The following is an 18,659-nucleotide window of genomic DNA, read 5'->3' as shown; positions in this document are numbered from 1 at the left end:
CGACTCTTGAGTCCGTCCGAAAACTTCGAGCCTCCGACCAGCCCTCCGACACTGAGCACCATCTCTGCCGAACGCTTCAACCCCGGCTCCAGCAACAGGCAATAGGCAAAGCCGAGGATTTGGGGCCTTCCCTCCAGAGATTCTCAATCACACAGTAGCAGCGGCAGCGAAGCAGGCCATCTTTTCCTCCCCTCTTTTACAGGTGGAGAACATTCTAACTGACTGCATCACCTTCTGTTATGGAGGTTTTTAGAGGCGGGGGTTTGACTACACAGGATCGAAATAAGCTACAGAGAGTGGTAAATCTAAGTCAGTTTCATCATGGGCACTGGCCTCCGTAGTATCCAGAACATCATCAATGAGCAATGCCTCAAAAAGGCAGATTCCATCATTCAAGACCCCCATCATGCAGGTCATGCCCTTTTCTCATTGCTACCATCAGGAAGGAAGATACAGGAGCCTGAAGGCACACATTCAACAATTCAGGAATAATTTCTTTCCCTCTGCCATCTGATTTCTAAATGGACATCGAACCCATAAACACAACCTAACTACTTATTTAACTATATATACACACACACACATATATATACACTTACAGTAATTCAGTCTTTCTATTATGTATTTCATCGCTGCAAAGACAACAGATTTCACAACATATGCTGGTGATATTAAACCTGCTTCTATTCTTTCTGGTCCATGTGCTAACCAATAATATGATCAACGATGAAGTTCTGCAGGACTTTGAACAGCTGGTGTTAAAATTAAAAACAAGAGCACAATGGTTATTGCCTCTGGATTACAACTCAAGCCACATGCAACATACTGTCTGTAAGATAAGAGAGTTGAATGAATGGACTGAACAGGTCATTTCTGAGTTAGGAGTGCATACATGGCAAGTGGGGTACCACAGGTATTAGCGCCAGCCTGCAGCTGTTTGTCTGTATTAATAATTCAGTCAAAGACATTCAAAGACAAGGTAGCTTAAGGGCTTCGGCTCAACGGGCTTAGGCGGAAACAGGCGAGGAAGGTTTGGCATTCATTTTCTGTTGTTATTTGAGGAGAGGGGCAGTATGAGTGTGAGGGCAGTTTGCTGTTCTCAGTGTCGGATGTGGGAGGCCCTGGAGTCTACAAGCCTCCCGGACGTCTACATCTGCGCCAAGTGCATCGAGATGCAGCTCCTAAGGGACCGCGTTACGGAACTGGAGCTGCAGCTCGATGACCTTCGTCTGGTCAGGGAGAGTGAGGAGGTGATAGAGAGGAGTTGCAGGCAGGTGGTCACGCCAGGGCCACGGGAGGCAGACAAGTGGGTCACGGTTAGGAGGGGGAAGGGGAAAAGTCAGGTAATAGGGAGTACGCCGGTGGCTGTGCCCCTTAACAACAGGTACTCCTGTTTGAGTACTGTTGGGGGGGACAGCTTACCTGGGGGAAGCGACAGTGGCCGTGCCTCCGGCACAGAGTCTGGCCCTGTAGCTCAGAAGGGTAGGGCAAGGAAGAGGAGGGCAGTTGTGATAGGGGACTCAATAGTAAGGGGGTCAGATAGGCGATTCTGTGGACGCAGTCCAGAGAGCTGGATGGTAGTTTGCCTCCCTGGTGCCAGGGTCCGGGATATTTCTGATCGTGTCCAAGATATCCTGAAGTGGGAGGGTGAGGAGCCAGAGGTCGTGGTACATATAGGTACCAATGACATAGGTAGGAAAAGGGATGAGGTCCTGAAAGGAGAATATAGGGAGCTAGGAAGGGAGTTGAGAAAAAGGACCGCAAAGGTAGTAATCTCGGGATTACTGCCTGTGCCATGCGACAGTGAGAGTAGGAATGCGATGAGGTGGAGGATAAATGCGTGGCTGAGGGATTGGAGCGGAGGGCAGGGATTCAAGTTTTGGGATCATTGGGACCTCTTTTGGCGCAGGCGTGACCTGTACAAAAAGGACGGGTTACACTTGAATCCTAGGGGGACCAATATCCTGGCAGGGAGATTAGCGGGGGCTACTGAGGTGACTTTAAACTAGAATGGTTGGGGGGTGGGAATCAAATTAAAGAGGCTAGGCATGAGGAGGTTAGTTCACAACAGGGGGATGGGAACCAGTGCAGAGAGACAGAGGGGTGTAAAGTGAGGGTAGAAGCAAAAAGTAGTAAGGAGAAAAGTAAAAGTGGCAGGCCGACAAATCCAGGGCAAGCATTAAAAAGGGCCACTTTTCAGCATAATTGTATAAGGGCTAAGAGAGTTGCAAAAGAGCACCTGAAGGCTTTGTGTGTCAATGCAAGGAGCATTCGTAATAAGGTGGATGAATTGAAAGTGCAGATTGTTATTAATGATTATGATATAGTTGGGATCACAGAGACATGGCTCCAGGGTGACCAGGGATGGGAGCTCAACGTTCAGGGATATTCAATATTCAGGAGGGATAGACATGAAGGAAGGGGAGGTGGGATGGCGTTGCTGGTTAAAGAAGAGATTAACGCAATAGAAAGGAAGGACATAAGCCGGGAAGATGTGGAATCGATATGGGTAGAGCTGCGTAACACTAAGGGGCAGAAGACGCTGGTGGGAGTTGTGTACAGGCCACCTAACAGTAGTAGTGAAGTCGGAGATGGTATTAAACAGGAAATTAGAAATGTGTGCAATAAAGGAACAGCAGTTATAATGGGTGACTTCAATCTACATGTAGATTGGGTGAACCAAATTGGTAAAGGTGCTGAGGAAGAGGATTTCTTGGAATGTATGCGGGATGGTTTTTTGAACCAACATGTCGAGGAACCAACTAGAGAGCAGGCTATTCTGGACTGGGTTTTGAGCAATGAGGAAGGGTTAATTAGCAATCTTGTCGTGAGAGGCCCCTTGGGTAAGAGTGACCATAATATGGTGGAATTCTTCATTAAGATGGAGAGTGACATAGTTAATTCAGAAACAAAGGTTCTGAACTTAAAGAGGGGTAACTTTGAAGGTATGAGACGTGAATTAGCTAAGATAGACTGGCAAATGACACTTAAAGGATTGACGGTGTATATGCAATGGCAAGCATTTAAAGGTTACATGGATGAACTACAACAATTGTTCATCCCAGATTGGCAAAAGAATAAATCAAGGAAGGTAGTGCACCCGTGGCTGACAAGAGAAATTAGGGATAGTATCAATTCCAAAGAAGCAGCATACAAATTAGCCAGAGAAAGTGGCTCACCTGAGGACTGGGAGAAATTCAGAGTTCAGCAGAGGAGGACAAGGGGCTTAATTAGGAAGGGGAGAAAAGATTATGAGAGAAAACTGGCAGGGAACATAAAAACAGACTGTAAAAGCTTTTATAGATATGTAAAAAGGAAAAGACTGGTAAAGACAAATGTAGGTCCCCTGCAGACAGAAACAGGTGAATTGATTATGGGGAGCAAGGACATGGCAGACCAATTGAATAATTACTTTGGTTCTGTCTTCACTAAGGAGGACATAAATAATCTTCCAAAAATAGTAGGGGACAGAGGGTCCAGTGAGATGGAGGAACTGAGCGAAATACATGTTAGTAGGGAAGTGGTGTTAGGTAAATTGAAGGGATTGAAGGCAGATAAATCCCCAGGGCCAGATGGTCTGCATCCTAGAGTGCTTAAGGAAGTAGCCCAAGAAATAGTGGATGCATTAGTGATAATTTTTCAAAACTCGTTAGATTCTGGACTAGTTCCTGAGGATTGGAGGGTGGCTAATGTAACTCCACTTTTTAAAAAAGGAGGGAGAGAGAAACCAGGGAATTATAGACCGGTTAGCCTAACATCAGTGGTGGGGAAACTGCTGGAGTCAGTTATCAAGGATGTGATAACAGCACATTTGGCAAGCGGTGAAATGATCGGACAAAGCCAGCATGGATTTGTGAAAGGAAAATCATGTCCGACGAATCTCATAGAATTTTTTGAGAATGTAACTAGTAGAGTGGATAGGGGAGAACCAGTGGATGTGGTATATTTGGATTTTCAAAAGGCTTTTGACAAGGTCCCACACAGGAGATTAGTGTGCAAACTTAAAGCACACGGTATTGGGGGTAAGGTATTGGTGTGGGTGGAGAATTGGTTAGCAGACAGGAAGCAAAGAGTGGGAATAAACGGGACCTTTTCAGAATGGCAGGTGGTGACTAGTGGGGTACCGCAAGGCTCAGTGCTGGGACCCCAGTTGTTTACAATATATATTAATGACTTGGATGAGGGAATTAAATGCAGCATCTCCAAGTTTGCGGATGACACGAAGCTGGGTGGCAGTGTTAGCTGTGAGGAGGATGCTAAGAGGATGCCAGGTGACTTGGATAGGTTGGGTGAGTGGGCAAATTCATGGCAGATGCAATTTAATGTAGATAAATGTGAAGTTATCCACTTTGTTGGCAAAAATAGGAAAACAGATTATTATCTGAATGGTGGCCGATTAGGAAAAGGGGAGGTGCAATGAGACCTGGGTGTCATTATACACCAGTCATTGAAAGTGTACAGGTACAGCAGGCGGTGAAAAAGGCGAATGGTATGCTGGTATTTATAGCGAGAGGATTAGAGTACAGGAGCAGGGAGGTACTACTGCAGTTGTACAAGGCCTTGGTGAGACCACACCTGGAGTATTGTGTGCAGTTTTGGTCCCCTAATCTGAGGAAAGACATCCTTGCCATAGAGGGAGTACAAAGAAGGTTCACCAGATTGATTCCTGGGATGGCAGGACTTTCATATGAAGAAAGACTGGATGAACTGGGCTTGTACTCGTTGGAATTTAGAAGATTGAGGGGGGATCTGATTGAAACGTATAAGATCCTAAAGGGATTGGACAGGCTAGATGCAGGAAGATTGTTCCCGATGTTGGGGAAGTCCAGAACGAGGGGCCACAGTTTGAGGATAGAGGGGAAGCCTTTTAGGACTGAGATTAGGAAAAACTTCTTCACACAGAGAGTGGTGAATCTGTGGAATTCTCTGCCACAGGAAACAGTTGAGGCCAGTTCATTGGCTATATTTAAGAGGGAGTTAGATATGGCCCTTGTGGCTACGGGGGTCAGGGGGTATGGAGGGAAGGCTGGGGCGGTGTTCTGAGTTGGATGATCAGCCATGATCATAATAAATGGTGGTACAGGCTCAAAGGGCCGAATGGCCTACTCCTGCACCTATTTTTTCTATGTTTAATTTATGACGTAAATCAGGGTGATCATGCAAATTGTGATGAGGATATAGACCAAGAAGCTAAATGAACAGACAGGGACATAGCAAATAGAACATAAATGTGGAAAATATGAGGTCATCTACCATGGTCAGAAAAATAGGCCTTCTTTATAAATGGTAAAATGTTCAAAGGTATTCCGTGTACCCTGCTGTCCTTGTATACAAATCACATGCAGATAGTGAAAGCGATTAGGAAAACAAAAATTAAGCAAGTTTTGTGAGGAAGAAGTGCAATGTCCTGGTAAGATTACACAGCCTAGGATGGATAAGTGTGCTGAGCAGTAAAGGTTCACCAAGTCACCTTCTGGAATGTTGAGGGAGCTGTAACATGAGATTGAACATCTATGCTTTCAAATCTCTTACTGACTCTTCCTTCAGTTAGTCCTGATGAAGGGTCTAGGCCTGAAACGTCAACTGTACCTCTTCCTAGAGATGCTGCCTGGCCTGCTGCGTTCACCAGCAACTTTGATATGTGAAGCTCTCTAGTGTTAAGAATGAAAGGGGATCTCATTGAAATATACAAAAGCCTGACACAGCTTGACAGAATGGAATAACCTTTCCTTGGATGGTGTTTCTAACCCAGGGGTCACTGTCTCAAAATAAGGAGTTGGCTATCCAGGATTCATGAGAAGAAATTTCTTCATCCAAAGTTGTGGAGTTGATAGATCTTTTGGGTATTACTGGAATCAAAGGATATGTGATTAACGTAGGCATATGCTAAGCAGGACAAAGACCATCCATGATCTTACAGGTAAAGGAACAATGGCCTTTTGTTCTCATGTTCTAAAGAGAATAGGATTGAAGGCCATAGTGGGAGGCAGAAGTGGAGTGTGTAAGAGCTCATTATTGTTACGAGAGGCCTGTGATAAATAAACACCCATGCAGGCCAGCTGCTGCAGCTTTAATGTGCAGTCATCTTTCATTCCAAGACAGCAGTGATTTATCATCACATTCATTGGGCTTTGGCTATTTAAGTTGAGATCCTGTCTTCTCTTCAGGAAAATGTTTTAAAAATACTTTGGGAGAATTCAGGTTCTTATATCTGATATATCATATGGTATCTGGGCAAGTCTAATGATGACAGCACTGTTGTAGGCTGTATAGAAGGGGGTGATGAATCAGCATACAGGAGGGAGATTGAAAATTTGGCTGAGTGGTGCAATAACAACCGCTCACTCAATGTCAGTAAGACCAAGGAACTGATAGTAAGCTTCAGGAGAGGGAAACCAGGAGGTCCATGAGCCAGTAATCAAAGGATCAGAGGTGGAGAGGGTCAGTAACTTTAAATTCCTGAGTGTCACGATCTCAGCAGACCTATTCTGGACTCATCATATAAATATCATTGCAAAAAAAGCACAATAGTGCCTCTACTTCCTCGGGAGTCTGAGGAGATTTGGCATGTCATTGAAAACCTTGGCAAACTTCTATAGATGTGTGGTGGAAAGTGTGCTGACTGGATGCATTACTGCCTGGTATGGGAACACCAATGTCTAACTGGAAAATCCTGCAGAAGGTAGTGGATTTGGTGAGTACACCATGGGTAAAAGCCTCCCAACCATTGAGCATGTCTACATGAAATGTTGCCATAGAAAACAGCATCCATCAATGATCCACACCAGCCAGGACGTGCTCTTTCCCAACTGCTGCCATCAGGTAGAAGGTACAAGAGCCTCTGGACTTGCACCACCAGGTTCAAGAACAGTTACTACCCCTCAACCATCAACTTATCTCAATTGTCCTCACGCCATTCCACAACACCGTCCAGTCCATCTCTCTTAACCGCAGACCAACAAGAGGCTGGTAATGGAAAACAACAGAGCAGCTGAAACAGATGGTTCTAAAATTTGGTAGAGTGAAAGTTCTGACTCAAATTCATTACAACCTCCTCAGGTGGAATACTAATGTGTCTAGGTATAGTTGTCTGCCTTCAAAGCGACAAGTTTTGTTGGATCTCCCATCTGCCAGAAGGAAAATCATCACAAGGAGCTTGCTCACTGGCTTCTCCCAATGGGTGAACAGCTTTTTCACAAATCCAAATCCAAAGATCAGCTATCTAGCAGCAGTACCAACACGGAAGCTTTGTGAATATGATGGAAGGAATACGGTACACCACCTCCCTTAACATTCCTATGGCAGAGTCTGTAGATCCCACCGATTCTTAAGCACCTCAATAACCACAGAAGTGGAATGGAAGCAAGTCATTGTTGTCCCCATAGGAGTGCTAATGAATATCTCACCTCAGTTTTTGATCTTTGCAATAAAGTAAATGTTCAGTTACATTTGCAGCAACTTGACAATTGAAACAATCTGTACCAACCTGCAGCAAAACCTAGACATTCAGACATGATCAACTATTAATGCTACACCAGTTCCAGGCAATACATCTAAGCACTTGCAATGAGTAAGCCTAACAACCTTTCCTGACATTCAATAGCATTAACTCACAAAGCTCCACCCCAACCCCTCCCCATCAGAGATGTATCTAGATTTGCCACATAAAATTTGTGGTCATGAGGTCAGAGCTGTGGGTTTTCTGCAGCAAGCAACTTAGTTTTGCACCAACTAAGGTACAAGTCAGGACTGTGATGGAACATGCCCATTTAACTGAAAAATACCAACTTCAAAAAGAACATAAGCAACAATGTAAAAGGTGGCAGTTCATTGAATGTAGCCCACCCACCATTCTAAACATTCATTCATTCCTTCCTCTACAATTGCACCCTGGTATTCTACAAAATAACTAGTTATTTGCCAGAATTACTTAAGCAGCACCTTACAAACACATAACCTGATTCTCTTCCTTCATTGTCACAGACACATGGGAACACCACCACGTGCAAGTTCTTTTATAAGTCAAAACGCATTCCTGCACTATCACTGATTCTAAATCCTGGAATGTCCTACCCAACAGAATTAGCTTCACCAGACTGTAGCAGCTTGGCAGACCGCCTCATCAGCACCACAACAAGGACAGTTACAGATAGTCAAAAAAAAATGCTGGTCATTCTATGATTGACCACATCCTGAAAAATAATAGTCTCCAACATAACTTAGTCAAGTTTACATTAGGTCGAGAATGGAAGCAGCTCGAGGGCCCTGTGATATTATGAGAAGATTCCTCATGGAACAAAACCATATCATTAATTTCATAATTTCATTTACTCTGTAAATCCAAGATTCCTCATGGAACAAAACCATATCATTAATTTCATAAAGCTAATTATGTGCAATCGTTCAATTTACAGAGTCTGTTGAGGTAGTGACTCTTTCACTGAATAATCCAGAGAATGTGAATTCACATCCTACAATGGCAAATTCAGAAGCAATTACACCCCAGAAATCCTTTTCATTGTGTCTTGGCCTTAACATAAAAATCTAATTAACACACTTGCTTAAGGGAAACCTCTGCCTCTAACCAGCTAAATGTAGTACTGGAGTCACATATGATTATCTATTAATTACTCTTCAGAGAAACTGGAGAGAATAAATAAATGCTTAAGCTTGATAATGGCATCCACATTCCTAGAATGAGGAAAGAAACAACTTGCACATATTTTCAGTCCAACTGCGGTGCTGGAAATACAGATTCAGCTGCATTCGTGGGAAGATAAAAAGAACTAGCTTTTCAAGTCAAAGACAAGATTCTGCAGATGCTGAAAATCTTAAGCAACACAATGGAGGAACTCAGCAGATCAAGTAATAGTCATACTTTATTGATCCTGGGGGAAATTGGTTTTCGTTACAGTTGCACCGTAAATGATAAATAGTAATGGAACCATAAATAGTTAAATAGTAATATGTAAATTATGCCAGTAAATTATGAAATAAGTCCAGGACCAGCCTATTGGCTCAGGGTGTCTGACCCTCCAAGGGAGGAGTTGTGAAGTTTGATGGCCACAGGCAGGAATGACTTCCTATGACGCTCTGTGCTGTATCTCGGTGGAATGAGCCTCTGGCTGAATGTACTCCTGTGCCCATCCAGTACGTTATGTAGTGGATGGGAGACATTGACCAAGATGGCATGCAACTTGGACAGCATCCTCTTTTCAGACACCACCGTGAGAGAGTCCATTTCCATCCCCACAATATCACTGGCCTTACGAATGAGTTTGTTGATTCTGTTGGTGTCTGCTACCCTCAGCCTGCTGCCCCAGCACACAATAGCAAACATGATAGCACTGGCCACCACAGAGAGAAATGAACAGGTGACACTTTGGGCTGAGATCCTTCATCAGGTGCTGCATATATTTCAGGACAAAGACTCTACATCAGGGTAAGGGATTCTACAGTTAGCTATACAGAAGCTAGCTGTAAAATCAAAACAAAATACCATAGATGCTGAAAATCACAAAAATCATGTAATAATTTAGACAGGTCACTGGCTGATCTGGAAAAAGTTAGCCATGTTCAGAGGCTTCTATCAAATACAAGACTAGGGAATGAATGATTAATGCAGGAAAGGTTAAATGTCTAGACGCAAGTGGTGGTAAATGTAATAAGTAAAGAGAGTAGGAGTTTCACTACAAATAGCTATGTCCATTAAAAAAAGGGCACTGGTTATGAGTTGAGGTGGTTAATTTCTGTGTTTAATCTAATAGACTGCAACGCATCCAATCAAAAGGCAAGATGGTGTTCGTTCAACTACATTAAAATATTGTTGGAGGCAATGATACAGACCATGTTAATGGGAATGATCATTTCCCTTCCATATGCCAACTTGTCCTCACCTTTGATTCGGCCAACGACAGTGGTGTCCTCAACAAACATAAATATGACGTTGGAACTGTACTTAGCTTCACAGTCATAAGTAATGGGAATGACCTCAATGTCAAGTATAAAGCAGTTAACCCAATCTGCAATCAGTCTTTCCAAAGGAGAAATTAAATTGTTAAACACTGAATATTGTATGTTAAATAAAAAACACGAAGAAATGTTTCATTTCTAAGGTACCATCTTTGTACCAAAGAGACTGAACATTTAAAAAAAAATGTACTTAAATTTTTAGAAAACCTCTTTAACCTTTTCCCTCAAAGCCACTGTACAATATTCAAAGATATGCTCAAAGTTCAAAGTAAATCTTTATCAAAGAACTTATGTCATTATATCCAACCCTGAGGTACGTTTACTCTGTAAATCCAAGGAACGTAATAGAATCAATGGAAGACCACACCTAACAGGACAAGTAAACAATCAATGTGCAAAAGGCATCAAAATGTGCAAATACAAAAGGAAAATAATCAGCAATAAATTATCAAGAACATGAGATGAAGAGTCCTTGAAAGTGATTCCATATGTTATGGGAACAGTTCAGTGATGGGGCGGGAGAAGTTCAGTGAAGTTATGACCCTCTGATTCAACAGCCTGACGGTTGAAAAATAATAACAGTTCCTGAACCTTCTTCCTGAAGGCAGCAGTGAGAAGGGAGTATGACCAGGGTGGTGGGTGCTGCTTTCCTGCAACAGTGCTCTATGTAGATGTACTCAGTGATGGGGAGAACTTCACCTGTGATGGACGGGGCTGTATCCACTACTTATTGTACAATTTTTCACTCAAGGGCATCGGTGTTTCCATACCAGACCGTGATGCAACCGAAGTACTTCCCACTACACACCTACTGAAGTTTGTCAAAGCTTTAGATGCTATGCTAAATCTTCACAACCTTTTAAGGAAGTCAAGGTGCTGCCGTGCTTTCTTCATAATTGTACTTACATGCTGGACCCTTTGAAATGATAACACCAAGGAATTTGAAGTTGTTTACCCTCTCCACCTGTGATCCCATGATGAGGACCGCCTCATGGACCTCTGGTTTCCTTTTTCTGAACTCATTCAGCTCCTTGGTTTTGCTAACATTGAGTGAAAAGTTGTGGTTGTGGTACCACTCCACCAGATTTTCAATTTCCCTTCCATATGCCAACTTGTCCTCACCTTTGATTCAGCCAACGACAGTGGTGTCCTCAACAAACATAAATATGACATTGGAGCTGTACTTAGCTTCACAGTCATAAGTATAAAGTGAGTAGAGCAGGGGGCTAAAGCCTCCCTGTGCTGATGACAGATTGCGGAGGAGATGGTGTTGCTAATCTGAACTGACTGGTGTCTGCACGTGAAGAAATTGAGGATTGAATTGCACACAGGTATTGAGGCCAAGGTCCTGATGCTCACTAACTTTAAGGGTTGATGATACTGAATGCTGAGTTATAATTGATTTGCTGGATTAGTACTAGCTCTAATCTAGTGATGGTTCAATGGACAGTTTTCCTCTGCAAAATTACTAAACAATTTACAGAGGTTCGCAGACTGCCATTGACTTCATGAGGAGTCCAATGATGGAACACAATCAGGAAATAATTTCCAATTACATTCTCGGCACTCCCACATTTGCATGGAGATGTATTCTAGCACAAATGCAGATAATTAAGGTTGTTCTATGGTTATTGTCTCTTCTATTTATGTGCACAAAGTGGCTATTACTATTACCACTGTACAATGACTGCATTTCACTGAAGACAAATTAAATATGAGGCCATTAAAGATCTCTGCTTTGAAACAAAATTCAGAAATAAATCAGCAGTAGCACAAAATGACTGGTGTTTTTATGATTCAATGGTTTGTGGAATGTAATCCATATAATTTGAATTAATAAAGTAGTATTTCCTTTGTTAGAAAACTTAGTTTTATGAAAATGAGCTCACTTACACTCATAAGCACTACGTTAACAATTACTCTTAAATAACTAATAAACACTTCAAATTTAAATACCTTTGCAAAGAAAAATCTTCCTGGAATGGTGGAAATCAGTCAGTGTAGTATGGAAGGAAGACCCCAAAGTCAGAGAAATACAGCCCTTTAGCTAACTGGTTCTATGCCACTGGCTATTGCACCTGCTAACCTGTACATTTTTTGGTTGTGGAAGGAAACCAGAATACATGGCAGAAACTGACAAAGTCACTGGTAGAATGCGCAAATGTCACTGGAGCAACACACATCAAAGTTGCTGGTGAACGCAGCAGGCCAGGCAGCATCTCTAAGAGGTACAGTCAACATTTCAGGCCAAGACCCTTTGTCAAGACTAACGAATGTCACTGGAGGTCTGGATTGAACCTGGGCTGCTGGAGCAGTGGACAGCAGCTCTATTAGCTGTGCCACTAACCTTCCCTAGTGCTAATGTTGAGTAACTCTTCAACATTCTCTTTGGGCTGGAAGGATTGTAATGCAAAAGTCTTCAACCTAGATGAACAAAGGTTTGCGTCAGATACTGCACCAGTCTAAGAAAAAATACTGCATGAAAATCATAATCTAAATAAAAGAGCAGACACAATTCAGTTTACGAAACTTTAATGCAGCAAAACTTTTGCTAAATACTATGCTTTTTAGAAAGTTACAGAGATTAGTTTTTAAATTTTAGTTAACAAAAAGGCAAATATTTTTTGTGAAAATAACCTTTATACACATAGTCCTTGTACTAAAATAATGGAAGTTTCGTGTCCAACACAATGTCAGTCATTTTCTTTGATAAAATGTTTATGCTTGAAATCAAAATTCAATTTATTTATCTGAAAACAAAGTACAGTAGGTTTTTTTTAAAAACTTTGGTATCATCAGGAAAGAAAACAATAGTATTGCACAGATAATGGTGTAAAGCAACTCTGAATTACATAAGCTTTTCACTTTAAGCCAGCACCAACGGAAGTGCTTTTTATGGAACAGGCGAAGTGTTAATCATGCTGTGAGAGGTCCCTTAGAGCTTTGTAAAAATGCTACAGTATTTGCATACCTGCCATTTGGCAACCATCTAAATAAATTGTTCAAAGCCAAGTGTTACTGACTGTTCCTTTGTAGTGTTCCTGCCTACTTCCATTAGATGGCCAACCTTTCAGATAGCTCTGCAGTATATTTCAACTCATTTCCAGCTACTTACAAACTTGCTACAGGTCATTTTAAAGTAGATACATAATGAATCAAAACTGTTCAAGACATTATGACACCTAATTAATCTGCTTTAATAGACTACCTTCAATAAAAACCACTTTTCGGTTTTATCCTCAAGTTTTCCCAAGAGGGAAGAACAATTTATATCCAAAAGAATGAACAATAACATTATGAAGTGATTAATGGCTCACATTTTTGTTAATTATTCCTTTTAATATCTTACATAACTGCATTTCTTCTATTTTCACTAGATAATATTACCCCAATGCCTCCCAAACAATAGAAACTGTAAAGTTTACTAGCCAAATGTTTAAAAAAGGTCAAAATATTGACTTGCCTTGTTGTTAAATTTATTAATGTACAGATTATAAAAGATCGAACCAAAAGTGCAATACTTAGATTAGGTGTACAAAATATTCCACTTCAATCAATTCTTTTTTATAGTTCGCAATGAGAAGTATTTGAGGAATCAGACTTCTTATTGGAGCTTCCCTTCTTGTAAACTTCTGGAAGTCAATGTGCTATTGCAGTACAGACCCCAAATGCAAAGAAGGCATTTGCCATGCTTGAATTCATAGACCAAGGTAATAGGTACAACAGTTGGGATTTGATTTTGTAAGCTGCACAAAACTTTGGGGTCAGGTCTCACTTAGGACGTTCTGCACAATTCTAGTTGTCACACTAGAGGTAGGATAAGGTAGCAAAAGAGTCTAGAAGAAATTCGTTAGGATGTTACTTGGAATGGGAGGTATTTACTGGTTTGTTTGTTTATTTAGAAATACAGCATAAAACAGGCCAACGAGCTGCGCTGCACAGCAACCCACCAATCTAACACTAGCATAAGTACAGGACAGTTTACAATGACCAATTCACCTACATCTTTGGTCTGAGGGAGGAAACCGGAGCACCCGGAAGAAACACACATGGACATGGGTAGAATGGACAGCACAAGAATTGAATGCCGAACTCTAACGCCCCAAGCTGTAATGCCTCACCCCAAATGATTTTCTAGTATTTGCTGCACACAGACAACCCAAAGTACCTATAGTCATGTTGTAAAAGGACTGCACCTTCCTAGTTGCTGGTCTGAATACCAGAGTGCACGCCAAACCCTGGGGAAGCAGCCTGGTTTAGGACTGAATTCTTTCTTCCTCCTGCTGTGCGATTATTGTGCAGAGAAGAATGTTCAAAGTAGAAGAAAGTAAATCAGAACTCACAAGCTAACTAATCCAGGTCCTTTCAGGAGACAGGCAAGATCTGAAGCAGGACACAAATCCTCTGCCACTCAGTGAAGTCTGAGCTTTTTTTTAAAAATCAAATTAAAAATGCTTTGCTATTTAATGTGTACTAACTACTTATTGCAGTTATTGTTGGGAGACTGGAATAACCATTAAGAATTTTAATATCAAGAGTACACTAAGCCATGCACTAAAATATTCTAGATCTAAAGAATCCAAGCATTTTTCACATTTCCAGACCTCTTACAGCATTCATTATTCAAGCTCTATTGTTACAGATTTTTAACTGTAATTGTATACTACAATTTAACATGACTGCAAAATTTGTGTAAGAGTATTGTACTGCAAACCATAAAACAAGCAGATTGCAGTTAAAAATCCATATAAATAGGTTTTAATTTGATCACAGACATACATGACTTTTTCAACGTGATTGTCAAAGCAAAAAATGCTATTCAGTATTTAAATTATTTTTCATATTCTTCAAAGTGGCTACTTCAAACATACTGAACACAACATATTAATTTGGAAGAAGAAATCACAAATGGAAATCACAGTTCTTTATATTCTTTGGCCATACCAACACACTATCTAGGTCTATCAGAGGTGATCAAATCTTTCAGCGTTGCACTCTAATAATTATAAGTTCATGCAATGCTCTTTCTGTGTCTGGAAGGCAGCATTTTAGTGCAGATCCAACACTGCAACAAGTTCTCACCATTATAGAGGTGCACTAGTTAGAAACAAATTTACTCAAATTGGGATCAAATCAGATCCATTTATAAACCAATTTACAGATGTTCACAGGAAATTCTGCACAGAATGCAGCAAGACTTTATCCAACTGAAAAGGAAACAAGACAGGGATTTTTACACCTCCACTTATTTGGGATGCTTGACAACTTTTGAAAACCACATTACTGTCAAATACAAATGGGAAATACTTCGCATTTACCAGGCAGCACTCTCAATCAGTTAGTGGCTTGGTTAATGGTCAAGTCCCAAACTGTTGGTTAAACACACAAATATAAATACATGATACAGAAAAACATTTCTATGTATAAACTAGCACTAATTATATTGCATAGTTGATTACTTATTTCGTGCAATTTTATAAGCTGTTTAAGCACCATATTGGATCTTTTTTTTGTGAAGCTACCAAGAAACTGTTTTCTAGACTCCTAAATGAGTATTATGACATTGGTTACATGAGATCTGCTATCATCTTGCAAAGTGCTCTCTCCTGTGATTTGAATAAAATGGAAGATAGTTTTAACATATAATCAGAAAATACTGTGCTGTCGATTTAAGGAAAGTAATTTATAAAGATAGTAGCTAATTTTAATGAAACAGTGCCTAAACTGCATATTTATGAAACAGACTAATTCCATGCATTGCGCATCAAAGTTTAAATCCAAATTGCACACAAATGCATCAAACGCCCTTGAAATGCAAGACTGCTTGGCAAAAGGCATTATTTTAGTATTACCAGAGAAGCACCCAAATCAAACACTCAACAGTCTGATTTCTCCAGTAAACCACTAGCTTGAGTTTTAGAACTATAAACAGCTACAGCAAGTATTGTAGGTCAGCTTAAATCCCAGATCATGTAAAAGCAGAAAAATCAACATTGATGTCCAGTGTTACCAAGTATTTACAAAGGGACACAAAAGAACAACTGAATTAGATTAAATGATACAATTTGAGTAAAAATAGTGCAATGAAAAATCAAAATCAGTGGTTGATTAACAGGTACAAAGCACAATTAACAAATTTAGCTATTGAATATGAATGTGTTTCTACTATCTTTGAATTATGAGCAAAAAACTACATGCAGTTAGCAATGAAAAATTCAGTGAAGGAAAGTTTTTAAAAAAACAAATCCAAATCACTCCAGGTCTTATTCCTTTGGCAATCTGTAATTTATTCAAAGTTATTAATGATAGGCAAAACAGAGAATTTCTATTACGTGTCTCTTACCTGGAAATTTATAATGAGTCGGTATCAGGTTTACTTAGTGATTCAGAAAGAAAACCTCTGGAAATTAGGGAAGACAGAAAGAACCATTTATGTTGCTGAACTAATTGTAGAAGTTGCTGTAACTTTTGAGGATGTAATGAAGTGGGTCAAAAAAAGGGGAAAGTAAGGAAACAGACATTATGGGGAAACAAAAATGACTGAACGTAGTAGCCGATCACATACAATTTTTGAGTGATTTGAGCATTTTGTAATAACTATGATTAATATTCTACAGCAAACTTGCCAAATCTTGGGACTGCATTTATTCCTGGTTTTTTGCTGCTTCCTCAAGATAGTATACATTTACTAGGTGGCGATTAAGGTGCTTAGTAAACTCTCCTTTCACGCCAAATATACGATCACAGAATATGCAAACAAAATTTCCTGGAACATCATTCACATCCTCTGGTGTCCTTTTGTTAATCTTATCATCAGGAGTAGGCTTTGCTCCATTCAGACCAGAGTCATCACTCCCTTCTGAATCTTCACTGGTTTCACTTCCTTCATGGCTATGAATGCCTTCATCTTCATCTATTTCCATCATCACATCCTTCTTCTGTTTCTTGTTCTGTTCTTGCTTGTTTTTCACATCCTCATCACCATCATCCTGGAGCTGGTCTTGGTTTCGCTGACCATTCTGGATCTTGTGTGTAGAATCCTGATGATTATTTTGGTCATCCAATGCATCTGAAGCCTTGCTCACATCATCCTGCAACCTGTTCTGATCATCCTGGATGTCTAATATATGCTTATTTGTTTTATCTTCAACTTTCATCTGATCATCCATGCCATTGTGGCCCTCATCCTGGTACGCCACGCCATCTTGGTCAGCATTTGAATTGTTTGAGTTGCAAATTTCAAAAGCAAGCTCAATATTGATCACCTGAGCATCCTTTTCTTGATCAGCATCAGAAATCAAGTTATTTTCTGCACTCATTCCTTTTGGTTCCAAGTTATTCAAATAATTGCAGGTCTTAGATGTGTGAGCAGCACCTTCCACTTGTCCAGAACTACAAACTAATGCCCCACCATGTTCTGTGGAAGCTACGGGAGTTTCCTCCACAGTCAATGTCTCAGTCAACATTGGTTCCTCCAGTTTAGGATGGTCAAAAGCAGTTTGGGACTCTCTTGCAATTTTCTGAACAATTTTGCTAGCATTTTCTGCAGAATGCACATTCGAAGCATTTTCATTTTGTTCAGTAACAGTACAAACTGGAGTTTTATTCTTTGCTTTGTCCCCGAGTGGTTCCAAATTCTGAGATTCTTTTTTGTGTGTAGCTTCAACAGAAGGGTTACTGCATGAAGAATTTCTGGAAGAATCTTTTTTCTTTTTAGACACAATTAATTGTTGCTCAGGCTGATCAGATTTCTTACATTTATCTGAACCACCACCAGTAGAATGTTCACCAGCTTTTATATATTTTTTGTTTTTCTTCTTAACTTGTTTGGATTTAAGATTTTTCCTGTGTGAGGCCTTGTCTAATTTGATTCTACTTCTCTTTGCTTCAAATTCATTCAATTCTTTAGCCTTCCTTATTTTTCTCCTTTTTGCTTCACTAGGTGCTTCATTTTCTTCTGTTTTCTCCTGTTGCAAAGATCCCTCTACTGTTAAGTTTCTCCTCCGTTTGGTGCCCTTGATTTTCCTTGCTTTCTCTGTATCACTATCTCTTTTTCTTGATAGGTGCTTGTGACTGAAAACTTTATGATTTCGGGTTTTCACCTTCGAGCTGGTGTCCAAACTGTACTCCTTTGCTACAGCTGTAGTTTTCTCTGCCTTGCCAGTGGTCTTCTTATCCAGATTCTCAGATCTTTTCAGGTGCAATTTGTCTGGCATTTTCTTGCCCATTTTAGCAAGAGGAGCATCCAGTTCAAGTCGCTTGGTACGCAATTTCACCTTTGACACATCTATGGTAATGTCAGTGCAATGTAGATGCTTGGACTTTATGTGATACTGCAAATTACATTTCTTGGAAGCTGCGTATTTGCAAACAGGACACAGAAACTGGCGTGGGTTCACATGCAACTCAACATGCTTTTTGAAGTTGCTGCGGTCAGCTGTTCTGTATTCACAGTGAGGACACGTTAATGGTTTGGGTCCATTGTGAACTTGTCTAGCATGTCTTGTCACCTCGTGCTGGTTTGATGCTACATAGTTGCACTGATCGCATTTAAAAGGCTTCTCACCTGTCAAAACATAAAATGAAACAGTTAGCTCATTCTGAACAGAGCGCTGTGGACTTGAAAACTCCAACTGCTGCTATCACTATAGTTAACCAAATAAAGGTTGCTGAAGTAATTAACTATC

The 18,659-nt window shown here is 40.6% G+C and overlaps 1 protein-coding gene across 1 annotated transcript in view; it reads right to left on the bottom strand.

Annotated features, from left to right (window-relative positions):
* Positions 1 to 12,487: 12,487 nt before the first annotated feature.
* rest (RE1-silencing transcription factor) overlaps positions 12,488 to 18,659 on the bottom strand; it is a 48,116-nt gene continuing 41,944 nt past the window's right edge. Inside the window, exon 4 of the mRNA XM_072281881.1 lies at positions 12,488 to 18,538. Coding sequence (XP_072137982.1) covers positions 16,617 to 18,538 — 1,922 coding nt within the window. The 3' untranslated portion in view covers positions 12,488 to 16,616. The remainder of the gene's footprint in view (positions 18,539 to 18,659) is intronic.

Source organism: Mobula birostris, chromosome 17, assembly GCF_030028105.1.
Source record: "Mobula birostris isolate sMobBir1 chromosome 17, sMobBir1.hap1, whole genome shotgun sequence".
NCBI classification, from domain to species: Eukaryota; Metazoa; Chordata; class Chondrichthyes; order Myliobatiformes; family Myliobatidae; genus Mobula; species Mobula birostris.
This window is presented reverse-complemented; position numbering and strand designations above follow the sequence as displayed.